At 31.8% G+C, this 12,713-nt stretch overlaps 1 protein-coding gene and 1 non-coding gene across 2 annotated transcripts; both read right to left on the bottom strand.

Annotated features, from left to right (window-relative positions):
* Window positions 1–1,224: 1,224 nt before the first annotated feature.
* Window positions 1,225–10,393, bottom strand: LOC131622604 (2-oxoglutarate-dependent dioxygenase 19-like). The gene is made up of 4 exons (XM_058893649.1): window positions 10,072–10,393; window positions 9,750–9,988; window positions 5,220–5,547; window positions 1,225–5,140 (listed from the first exon to the last, which is right to left on the bottom strand). Exons 1-4 carry the CDS (start codon window positions 10,303–10,305, stop codon window positions 4,889–4,891), a joined length of 1,053 nt encoding a protein of 350 aa, XP_058749632.1. The 5' UTR covers window positions 10,306–10,393; the 3' UTR covers window positions 1,225–4,888.
* Window positions 10,394–10,534: 141 nt separating this feature from the next.
* TRNAA-CGC (transfer RNA alanine (anticodon CGC)) lies at window positions 10,535–10,607 on the bottom strand. Its single transcript has one exon. It is a non-coding gene; the product is annotated as a tRNA-Ala (tRNA).
* Between the last annotated feature and the right edge of the window lie 2,106 nt (window positions 10,608–12,713).

The raw sequence follows: 12,713 nt of genomic DNA, 5'->3' as shown, positions 1-12,713 counted from the left end.
TTACACCACCCCCGTCCCCGAAGTGCCTTCGGGGAGACTTTGATCCCCATCCCCATTTCCGCGGAGGGAAAATTCCCCATCTTTGGGACCCCAAACGGAGAATTCCCACGGAGATCCCCGCTAACGGAGGCAAGTTGACATCCCTATTTTCAATTGAAAATAATTTTTTCAAGAAACTTGATTATGAATAAATTACTAATGATTTTGCAACAAAAAATGTTAAGAGGATGATATTTAAAGAAGAAGAAGAAGAAGAAGAAGAAGCCTTTTTATAGTGGTTTATGTTTTGATGTAGTATAAACATTGATTTAAAGATCCATACTTGTATTCTTTTTGCACAATGTCAAATGAAAATGTGTTTTTTATCCAATTATTTCTTTTATCTTTATGTATTTATTGTTAAAAAAAATTATAGGGGCACCAATCTTTTGATTCGCCCAAGGCACCCAAATTCAAAGGACCGGCCCTGCTCATACTCTTCTTTCTTATTTTCTACCATAGCAAAACAAGGAGTTTTCTCATGAAATAAATGCAAATGAAACACTGAATTATTATAATCAACAATTAAATTCGATTAACAACACAAATTACTCACAGCACCCGAGAGTGTTTTACATTCTTCCTCCAACATTACCAAGCTATTCGAAATTCAAAATAAATCACATTAGATAACTCAAATTCATATCCAAATTTTAAAAATATAAGGACAACAATAACTTAACGTCACAAAACTCCCGACATCATACTTCCAGTAGAACAGTTTAGGCCATTAAGTACTAAACAAAGAAAAAAAACATCTTACTGTACGTGGAGGTGTCAATTTATCGAGGAAGCTCCTTTATATCAACCTCAAACCTATATTACACCTGAAATCAATGTCCAAATATTTATTAGTCAAAGCATTTTTGTCAGATATCAAAAGTCATAGATTCACATGTGTTTTAAATCTTTATTGTACGATGAAGAATACAGAACTACGCGTTTATATGAAAGGAAGAAGGAAAGTTAAGAACCTGGTATGTTGTCTTTCATACTCTATCCCTTGAACATGGTTACCACGGATCGAAGGACCTCCACAATCAGGGTTTCCTCAACAGAAAATCAATGATTTTCCTCTTGGGAAAGCTCGCTTTGGCTTGGCAAACGTGAAACGTTGGAGAATGCATCCAAATTTGACTGGCTGCTCATATTCTACAGCCAGCATTAATGTTGTATCATTATTTAGCGTGTAATATATAATCAGAGTTTATAATTAGGGTTGTGCCACATCACCCGTAATAAATTTCAAATCAATAATATTGAGTTATTTTGTTAAAAGTCTTTTCTACCCATGGAATAAGAAAAGTTTTAGTAATTTTATCAGAAGACTTATAGTGTAATTTCCAGGTACTTTTGCTTTTATATATTAATAATAGATGTCATATTGGGCTTAAAAATAACACCCCTTATTTACTTCTAATTCTAATAAATAGGCTCAATTAAATATAATCTCTTAATATCTCTATTTAGTTCAATAAACTAAATAAACACCAATACACACAAAGTTAATTAATTCAATTAATTATTATATCTCATAACAATTAAATAATTATTTAACACACCAAGTAAAATAAAATAATATAATAAAATAAATACGGATAAAATCCTCTAATAACTCAATGTCTCATATTTCCGGTGTAATCTTAATTACTCGGAAAATTCCCAAAACGCTAAATATTAACTCATTAATATTTCTAATACTAAAAATATTAAAAATTTTGATTAAATATTGATCCGCTATCCCGAACTAATACCGACTAAATCGTCCCAAAACGCAAAAATTTCAATAAACATCACAAATGACTAAATTAAGCAAATAATTATTTTTCCGAGCGTTACATCTCATAAATTCAGATTAAAAATGGGTGACTATACATTCATTCATTTGAGTGTCCTAAGCTTAGCGCACGCTTTGTCAGCTCGATTATTCTCTTCCGCACCTAAAATTAACCCAAACACACTTAAATTATCTTTCACGCCCCCATGCGTCGAAGATTTTCAAATCAGATGAATCATTTTTCTAAATTAAAATCAACCAACCTACAAAAAATTTTAGACGAACTACGGTGCTCTGATTTTCTTATTGCACTATAAGAATACGTAGGCACATGGTTTCAACAAATGTGAGGGGTGCGTAACACCTTCTCCTTGCATAACCGACTCCCAAATCCTAAACTAGTTCGATGACCATGTTTTGTCCTCCTTAAGGGTTTTTTCGATGTTTCCCTTCAAATAAAAAACCTCAGTGGTGACTCTGTTATATTTCGAGTGTCCGATGCACTCGGGTATTTTTCTTGACGCAGCACAAGGTATGGTCAAGGCTTGTTTTACCCAGGGGCCAATATATTGGTCAAAAAGTACATATGTGAATGTTACGCCTATAAGGGCGGCGGTACTTAGAGGCGTTAGTAGGTATATTACGTTGTATGGTGGTTATGACTTATCCACGGCGGAGAGAAGCCTTGTATGGTGGTTTTTTATGGTGGTTAAAGGACATGCTTACATGAGGTGAGAGGCTTTATGCATACGTTGAGTTATGATATGTATCATTTAAGATTTGTCCTTCTCCTTTTGGGGAATATCTTTTTTATTAAGGCTTTTTAGGCCTAGGGTTTAGGAAACCCATTGGGGCGACAACCGCTCCCTCATGACTAGGGGAGATTTTTAACCACCTACTCTCAAGGGAATCGTGGTGGACTTCTCCTCTGACTAACATTAAATAACTGTGTTATACACATCATTAGTCCCAAGGGCGGGACCCTCTCCCCCATGTTTTGTGAAGATATTGCCCATGCGATACCACTCTTAGGAGAAAACACTTGTGCCTCCCTTTTTTAGGACTCTCACAAATATAACACTACAACTAGCTTGTAATTTCTAATCGATTAAAGAGCAACCAAACCCATGGATTGTTGTTTTTTTTAGCTAAACTTTCCCTATATAAATGAGAGTTATGATCACTTATTAAGCACGAATTTTATGAACTATCTCTTCTCATAACTCACTCATTCACATCCTAAAAATAGGTTTATTCACTACGCACTATCTTAGTGTTAAGAGAGTGAAAAGCTTACTTTGAGATTTGTATAATTTTTTGGTGTGCTTAATTTATTTATTGAAGATTTTAATTCTTGTGCGCATTTTCAATTGATTTCAAGGTTGCAAGTTAAACTTGTAAAATCTTGGTGTAAAGAAGGTTGCTGAATTGAACCTATGTAAAAGCTCTTGTGTTGATAGTGGAAATCTTAAGAAGAAAATCTTCGGGACTGAAGTAGGTTGCGTGGTTCAAGGTTGAACTAGTATAATAGTGTGATCTCTTTGACTTTATCTTTTTTACTTTATGTCTTTTATTTTTCTTTATCCTCTTGTGTTTGGAGTCACTTGTTCTACAAGTAGCATCAGAGTCTAACTATTGTTATAATACTAATCGACTCAAAGGTATGGCTTCAAACGATTCAATAAGAAAATCCTCACCTTTAATGGAGATGAACATGCTTATTGAAATGAGAAGATTAAAATTTGTATAGAGTGCATAGATAATGTTATTTAGGTCGTTGTAAAAATGGTTCATTTGTTCTCACATATCTAGTTGGTGGTGTTGTGGAAAACAAATATAAAGAAATATGGACTAAAGAGGATAAGGAAAATGTGTATTACACTTTAAAACCAAAAACTATCATCTTTATTGCTTTAGACATGAATGAGTTTTTCTGTGTTTCACCTTGTAATTGTGCAAAAGAAATGTGGGACACTTTCAAAATACTCATGAAGGTACGACCAATATAAAAAAAAGGCCAGAATGAACACATTAACCCATGAATATGAATTGTTTAGAACGAAATATGATGAAAATATTTAGGACATGAAAAATGGTTTATTCTTCTTGTTAAATCACTTTAGAACTCAAGGCAAAACATTTCTAAATGAAAATCTTATTAACAAATTTCTTAGATGACTAAACTACAGCTGACAACATAAAGTCGTTGCGATTTATGAATCTAAGGATTTATCTTCAATGAATTTGTCTACCTTGTTTGGAAAATTACAAGAACATGAAATTGAAGTAAAAAGGCTATTTGAGAATGAAGAATGTGATGAGAAAAAGAAAAGACTTGCACTAAAAGCTACAGATGTCAAAGACATGAAGCCGGAAGATAAAGAGTCTCAAAGTGAAAGTAATAAAGACATGCATCTCATATTTCAAAATTTCAAAGATTTCATAATGCACGAAAACATCCTCCAAATGACCAAAAATAAAGTAAAGAAAGATCAACCTTCGTGCCAACATGTTTTTAGTGCGGAAATAAATGTCAAATAAAAGCATAATGTTTGTAGAACCAAATAAAATCTAGTATATAACAAAGACCTAAAAAAAGATCTGAAAAAACTTAAAAAACTTACAATGCATGAGATGACAACGACATAGACTCATACGATAAATATGAAAAAAGAGAAAAAAAAAATTCACCACTAACCATAACCCTAATTTAAATGTATTCTAAATTACCAGCCTATATTAGGATCAAAATCACTAAAGATATAAATTACAAAAAAAATATGATAATGATACTTGTCTGTATTTTTTAAACCAATAAGTAGCACTGAAATACTACAATAAAGTGAACTAATTAAGGATATTCTCCAAGCATTTTTCTGTATAACATTATCTTTTTTAAGCGAATATATAAACATACCACTAATTAATTAACCATATTCCTTTTGAATGTGTAATTGTGATGTTGGAGTTTTTTGAAGTTCTGCATTACTTGAATTTTTGGACTATTAAGAGTATAAATATGTGAGGGCAGTCTCACCTTTGGAACTAATTACGATACCAACAAGATCATTATTATGCACTATATCTAATCTGGTCCAAGGCTCTCCCATCTGACAATCGTGACTTCTGCTGAACAAGAAAATAATCACGATACTTAATAGTTTTAAACAATGGCTTCTCTTTTTCTTTCTCCAATAGTTTAGAAACAGGTCCAATTTCATTATCTAGTGCGGGTCCATTCACCACCACAACACTAACCCTAGTGTCCTTGTTGTTCAAAATTGCACGATGTAATACACTTGAGTATTTCCCATTACTCACAGCCTAATCAATAATTAGGATAAACATTAATTAAATCCTTAAAGTTGAGGATTGAAAATGACAATAAGAAAAGCTTAGTTACCTCAAGTTGATCTCCAATATTAACAACTAGAGAATTGGAAATGGGATTCACATTGACCCATTTGCCCTCATGTTTAACTTGAAGTCCTCCAATTCCATTTTGAATGAGAAAGGTTAAGAAGCCAACATCAGAATGTGAAGGCAAGCCAAGAGCAAGGTGTGGTTGTGGACATGGAGGGTATAAATTTACAGCGAAGATTTGTAAGCCGGAATCAAAACCAGAGGAATCAATTATGGAATTGGATTCTAATCCCAAACTCTCTGATATTCCTTGAATTAATTTCCTAGCTACACATGTGATTTTTTGGCTATACTTAAACCCAACTTCCCTGCACAAGCATTTGGATTAGCAAGAAAGACCATTGAAATGTACAGTTCTATTTTAGTTTGGAAAAAGACCATTGAAATGTACAATTCTATTTTTCCATCACTCAGATGTGGAATTAAGAAATACCAATTTTTGAAAAATGACTTGATTGCTAAGAGAGACCAATCTGAAGATATTGCTTCAAAAAAAAAATCACCATGAGGTTGAACTATCTCGATACATTTTTCACAAGCCATGAGTACTACAGACACATTCAATGAAAGAATATATAGGTTCCATGGCATCAAAGAAAGTTTTAGGTCTCATCAAGTTCCCTAATTGTGTAAAAGTCATTGGATGCAAATGTGTATTTAAAACAAAAAGAGACTCACATGAAAACATTGAAATACATGAGTCAAGATTTGTTGTCAAAGGATCCACTCAAAGAGAAGGAAGCAACTGCACATAAACATTTTATCTTGTATAAAAAAATTGATTATTTTCTTGTGATTATGGCTTTGGTAGTCCACTTTGACTTTGAGTTACATCAATTGGATGTGAAAACAATGTTCCTCTTGATGTTTATCTAAAAAAAATGTTTACATGAAATAACCAAAAATATTCTTCTTAGTCTAGATTCATGGATTGAATTAAACTTCTCGTCCATGATATTTAAAATTTTATGAGGTAAATGGATGATATTTTGTTTGTGACAAATAATAAGGATATTGCTATATGAAGTGAAATAATTTATGTGAAGGAGCTTTAATATGAAGGATGTGGGAGTGACATCCTAATTCATGGCATTAAGATTAGTAGAGAAATAAATCGAAATATTTTTGGGTTTGTCTCAAAAGTTTAAAGAGTATATGAAAGATTGTTCATTACGTGTTGCTTTGTGAAAGATGAATCATTCAATTTAAGAAAGTGTCCACAAAATGATTATGAACGTGAACACCCTAGTTGTAGGAAGCATTATGCATGCCAAGGTTTTCTTACATCACATTTCACATTTCACATTTCACACTTGTTGTACTTAAAACCGATGTAAAATCATTAAAATTCTTAGTAAATAACACATATTTTACACTCAGATTTACTTAAAAATCAATATGCAATATTTGCAAGGTGAACACTCCGGTACTCTTGAGTTTAGTTGGGTACCCGTACTTTCGTCCAATCAAATAGTAAAATTCAATGCCACATCATTTATTTATTTTATTTTATTTTTAAATAAATTAAAATTAAAATCCAATTTGCACTAAAGATACTGATATTCAACTTAAACTCATGAGTACCAAAGAATTTACCTATTTCCAATTGAATGTAAATGACGCACATTTTATATTTGTTATACCTAAACAAATATCGCATTCGGTTGGTTCCCACCAGATCAAAAATGTTGTAATATGTCCAAAACTAATTGGTTTAAAATCTTCTCCGGAGATGGGATCCCATCATTAGTGTGTGGTTGAATTTTCTCATTTCATTTTGTGCACATTTATTTATTTTAAGAAAATAAATCTCTTTTTTTTATAAAAAAAACAATACATTCTTACTTTTAACATGAAAATATATAACCATATTTACCATTGAAAAACTAAATATATTGGCTTAATTGCAATTTTGGTCCCCCTATTATTCTTTTTTTTAGTTTTGGTACTCATATTTTAAAATCTAGAATTTTAGTCTCTTTATTTTAATTTTTTGAGGATTTTGGTCCCCTTTGCAAATTCAAAAGCAATTTTTATTGAAATTAAACTCACATTGATGACATGTTCAACATAAATCTTAAGTAAAATTAGTTTTTTTTTAAACATTTTATTGCTGAACTGGTACTGACACATCATCAATGTGAGCGTCATTTCATTTAAAATTGCCTTCAGATTTACAGGGGGACCAAAATCCTCAAAAAACTAAAATATAGGGACTAAAATTCCAGATTTTAAAATAGATGGGCCAAAACTCAAAAAAATGGATAATAAGGGGATCAAAATTGCAATTAAGCTATTTTAGAGCTTGCTATCCGCACCGTTAACATTACAAACCAATTTCACGCTGACACAAAAACTAAGGCAAGTTAAAAAATTATTAAAAAAAAATCAAAAGTATGTCTAACCTTATGGGTGAGGTTGTATCTTTTAGTGTCATTCTAGCCTTTCTCTATATTTTAAGGGAAAAGATATTTGTACACATGACACTTACCATGTATTTTATACTAAAAGTACATACTCAATATTTTTATAATAGTTTTTTTGGCTATTTTAAAATTTGTGCTTCACAAAACAAATGACATATATACGGTGTAAAAAATTTATGTAAGCATAGCATAACTAATATTTTAATACATGGATGATATTATACTACTTGTTAAGTTCATATCATCATGATTCTTATATTTAGCTTTTTTTTAAGAAAATTTCTTTGCCAACCTCCCTACCTTCTAGTCCACCTCTGGTGAAAACCCCATACTACCCTTGACTTCGGAAGTGCATTTCCGAAAATGCAAGAAAAAGGTGTTTTCGGAGATGCATCTCCGAAAACGCCTTTTTTCTTGAAAAAATTGTCTTATTTCGGAAGTTCATTTCCGAAAACAGTATTTCGGAAGTTCATTTCCGAAATGCTGCGCGTTATGCAGATTTATCAAAACACTCCCCCTCCCCCATTCATTTACCCTAACTCAAATCAAAAACAAGCAAAGGCAAAAATTTGTGCAAACACACTTCCAAGGCTGCATCAAGGCTCCAATCACATTGCTATACAACATTCAAAAGCCCACAAATCACTCAATTTGTAAGTTTTAAATTTGTTAGATTCATTATTCAAATGCATGTTATTTAGGGTTTCAATTGCATAAATGATATATGGACTGGTTGTTAGTAGTATTTAGGTTGTTTAGAAGCTTTTTGAATTGGTTTTATGTTTGATTTTGGGGTCTGCCATGGAAGTTGCAGAAAACTCCATCGCAGGGATGTTTCGGAAGTTCATTTCCGAAAACACCTCCATCCCAGTTTTCGGAAATGAACTTCCGAATTGTATCAGAAGTTCAAATTTTTTAGTTTTTTATTTTGTCTCGCATATTAATCGATTTCAATTGTTTACAGGAACATGTCAGACAACCAACCAGCACGCATCAGACAGGGTAGGGAGACCCAGACTGCGTCGGCTAGAGAGGGTAGGGAGTGTCCGTTTTAATTTGCAAGTACTTTATTTTTAACGCCTTTGTTTATTGTGCCTGTTTCTTTGAAGTTTGTGTGCATGCGTTCTGACTTCTTTGATGGCGTGTCGCTGGTTTCCAACGTCTTTGTTCTTTAATGACTTGTCTGTTTCCCAAGCGTTTTTGTCCCCTTTCTTCTTTTATAAAAGGAGGTCTCATGGACCTTTCTTTCTTCATTTTTACGCAGGAATGGGTGGCGCTAAGGGAAGAAAGGGTTCTTCAACCTCGTGCTCTCGCGGAGTGAAGGAGGTGAAGGAGGTGAAGGAGAAGAAGAAGAAGGTTTTGACTGGTTCTGCTTCTCGTCCCCTGGGGGTCCATGGCTCGGACGTGCAGGCTCAGTCTTCAGGCGTGAGAGTCATGATCAACGCTGATGGTTCTGAGACTGAGTGGGATGAGGATTGGTATAATTATCTTCATTCGGAGGAGTTCGCTCGTCGGGCAGAATAACGTGTTTTTGTTTTGTTTGATGTGTATTTTGTAACGCTCGTCGGGCAGAATAACGTGTTTTTGTTTTGTTTGACGTGTTTTGTTTTGTTTTGATTTCGGATTGTATCTTTCGCACAGTGTTTTTGGATTGGATTTATCATCTTAGTATTTTCAGTTTATCTGTTGCTTATTTTTATTTGGCGTTTGCGTTTAATTAAAATGCGAGACAGTTTAAGAAAAAACATAAAAAAAAACACAGTTTCTGCATAATTCGGAAGTTCATTTCCGAATTCACCCCCATGAGGTGTTTTCGGAAGTTCATCTCCGAAGACACCCCCCATGAGGTGTTTTCGGAGATGCACTTCCGAATTATGAAAAAAAAATTTAAAAAAAAAGCGCTTCGGAAGTTCATTTCCGAAGCAGAGCTATTTTGGGATTTTCGCTGGGGTGACCCCCATACGGAGGTGGCTAAAGAAATTTTCAAATGAACCAAATGAAAAAAATCTTAATTTTCCATTGTGTGGCATTTTCTTAAGTAATCATTAAAAGCTTTAAAAAATGTACGTCTTCAACTAAATTACCTGTAACCTGGTGGTTTATGAGGAAAAATGAAGTGGGGAGCCGTTAAGACTTTAAGAAAATCTCTCCAATAATGAACATTCTCTGCTGGAGGATGGAAGCTAGTCCCATGCCTGATGGGTGAAAAAGGCTCACCGTTATCACAAAACTCCTTCTTTTCCTCCATCGGCAAATCGTGAAACTCGCGAGATTTTTCCATCAACTCTTCCATTAGACTCTCGGGAATTCCATGATTTATGAGCTGATCAACACGCAAAGACATAGAAATTCATGTATCATTTGAAAAAACTAGTATGAAAAAAAATAATAGAAAGGAAAAGTTACCATGAAGAAACCCCAATAAGTGCATGCCTTGCCGAGTTCGTCAACAACTTTGGTATGGATTTGAGGATCATCTGAAGTGAGGAGAGAAAAATCAATGACTGGAATGGAAGCTGCAAGGTTATCTGCAACATCATGAGTATCTGTAACGGAATGGTAGTTGGAAGGGATAGGAGAGGCTCCGTTTGATTCAGCAAAGGCTTTAATGCTTGAAATATTTGTTGAAACTGAAGCCATGGATATTGTATCTTTGAGTGGTTGATGTAAAATAGAGAAAATTAATGAAGTGATTTTGAAGAAAATAAATTAGAAAAAAAGTTGTATACGCATCCAGTGTTGTTTTCTCAATGTAATATAGTTATCTCTTAAGTTGACAGATGCTAAAAGACAAAACGTCGTCGTAGCCAAGTAGTAATCTACGTGTTCTCTTCAAATACTGATTGAGAAAATAGAAATGACTTAAAAATGGAGCTGCGGGGAATCGAACCCCGTGCCTCTCGCATGCGAAGCGAGCGCTCTACCATATGAGCTACAACCCCTTGATGATATCCGTTCCGTTAGTATGTTATTGACGTAACGCTATGGTGTGCTTTAGTCTAACGTAGCAAATGAGTGGCATATGGATCACGTGATTGAATTAATAAATTGTACTAGTATTCGTTTTTTAACTAAAAATTGAAATTAAATATTAGCTCATCATCTTGATTAATGAATTTTAACAAAATTTAGTAAAATATGTCATTCACCTTTTTTCTTCTTCATGATTCAAAGACATGTTAATTATTTCGAGTATAAATTTTTCTAAGCAATCATCAAACATCAAATTGAACTAGCCTTTTTATTCAACAAATAAAGGTAAACAAAAATAAAAAACTGAATATTGGAATACTAATTGCATTTAATTGTAAGATGCAAAAATTCATAATAAGTATTCCAAAATCATAATAAGATGCAAAAATTCATTATACAATTCAATTCACATTGTATATAAAAATATAAGATAGATTCACTTGGAAAAAAAAATCCAAATAACCATATTTAAAAAAAAAATTACTCCAAAAACCAGGTTTTCGGGAAAATTACCTGTATGACCAAGTTTGGGAGGTGGCCTACCCGTAGGAGCCACCTCCCGTGGCGCCAACACACAAAATCATATACACATGCGCCACCTGGGGTGGCTTGAATGTGTAGTTTGAATGATGAAGGCACCTAGGGTGGCGCCTAAGTCATTCCTTTTTTTTTTTTGTTTTTTTGTTTTATTTTAACATAATTAAAGAATATTTATATTAAATAAGAAAATAAAATGTTAATGAAAAATATTAACTCATTAGTTAATTAAAGAGTTATTACCATTTTTGCCTCCTGCCATATAGGCGACTTTTGGTTTACTTCCTGTAATTTTTTTTTTGTAAAATTAACCTTGCCAAATGAAGATTCTGTCGTTTTAGACCTTGGCAGCAAATGACACACTCCAAGTGCCTATGTGGCGCGCTGACTGGATAAATTTTTTGTTTTTTATTTTTTTATAATTCCAAAAATGTTGATTAAAAGAGAGGGGTGCTACCACTAGGCCAATCAACTTGTTTTATTTTATTTCCAAACTTAAATGTATCAATTACATAGTACCTCTTTTTCCAAACTTGAAAGAGCTAGTATAATAAATTAATTTATAATAAATTGAAATTAATAATAATAAATTTATTTAAATAATGTTCATGTTATATATTTGAATAATATTTTAAAAAATGTGAATTAATACAAATTTAAATAATATAAATGAACCTATAGTATATTTTAAGAATAAACATTAGAACCTAAAGTATATTATGAACCCATAGTATATAAATACGTAAACATTAAAAAAATGAACCTATAGTATATTTTTAGACCCTATATAAATTGGAAATAATGTTTTAAAAAATTAATACGAATTTAAATAACATAAATATGAAAATTAAAATATTTAATAAATTATAAATAATATTCTTTATAACGAAAAAATATTTTTTTTAATTTGAAATAAGGTTTCAAATTTAAATGTGAGGTTTAAATGTGAAATTTAAATAACATAAATGTGAATTAAAAATAATTTACAAATTATAAATTTTAGTAATATAATTATAAATTAATGGACTAAAATTCTAAAATTAAAAATAATAGTTTATAAATTAGAAATAATTTCCTTGTGAATTAAATAATTTTGAAACTAATAAACTAATAACAGTATAATATTAAATAATGGTTTATATAACAATATTAAATAATAATTTTGAAACTATTCAATAATAATTTTGAAACTATTAAATAATGGTTTATATAACAATAATGGTTTATATAACAATTTTAAATAATAAATTGGAAACTATTAAATAATTTTGAATTAATAATAGTTTATATTGTACAATTTATAAATTAATAACAGTATAATATTAAACTTTTATAAATGTTTGATTTTTTCTTTAAATAACATTTAAAGTATTTATTTTCAAGGGTTGTGATGCACTGACTGTGTAAAGAATTTTACACTGACAGTGCACTACCTTTAAGCTCTATTAACTAATGGTTTATATTAATTATTCAAAATATTTTCGAATATAATTAGTTTCGGGATTATTTAATTCACAAGGACATTAATTTGAATTTAT

Source organism: Vicia villosa, unplaced genomic scaffold (assembly GCF_029867415.1).
Source record: "Vicia villosa cultivar HV-30 ecotype Madison, WI unplaced genomic scaffold, Vvil1.0 ctg.000032F_1_1_3, whole genome shotgun sequence".
Lineage (NCBI taxonomy): Eukaryota > Viridiplantae > Streptophyta > Magnoliopsida > Fabales > Fabaceae > Vicia > Vicia villosa.
This window is presented reverse-complemented; position numbering and strand designations above follow the sequence as displayed.

What these genes read in the sequence shown, in the direction of transcription:
- LOC131622604 (XM_058893649.1), bottom strand. Translation starts at nt 10,305, where the DNA reads ATGGCTTCAGTTTCAACAAATATTTCAAGCATTAAAGCCTTTGCTGAA. An exon ending in CTTATTGGGGTTTCTTCATG is followed by an intron (nt 9,989 to 10,071) that starts GTAACTTTTCCT and finishes CGTGTTGATCAG; the next exon opens with CTCATAAATCATGGAATTCC. An exon ending in CATAAACCACCAGGTTACAG is followed by an intron (nt 5,548 to 9,749) that starts GTAATTTAGTTG and finishes ATGCTTGTGCAG; the next exon opens with GGAAGTTGGGTTTAAGTATA.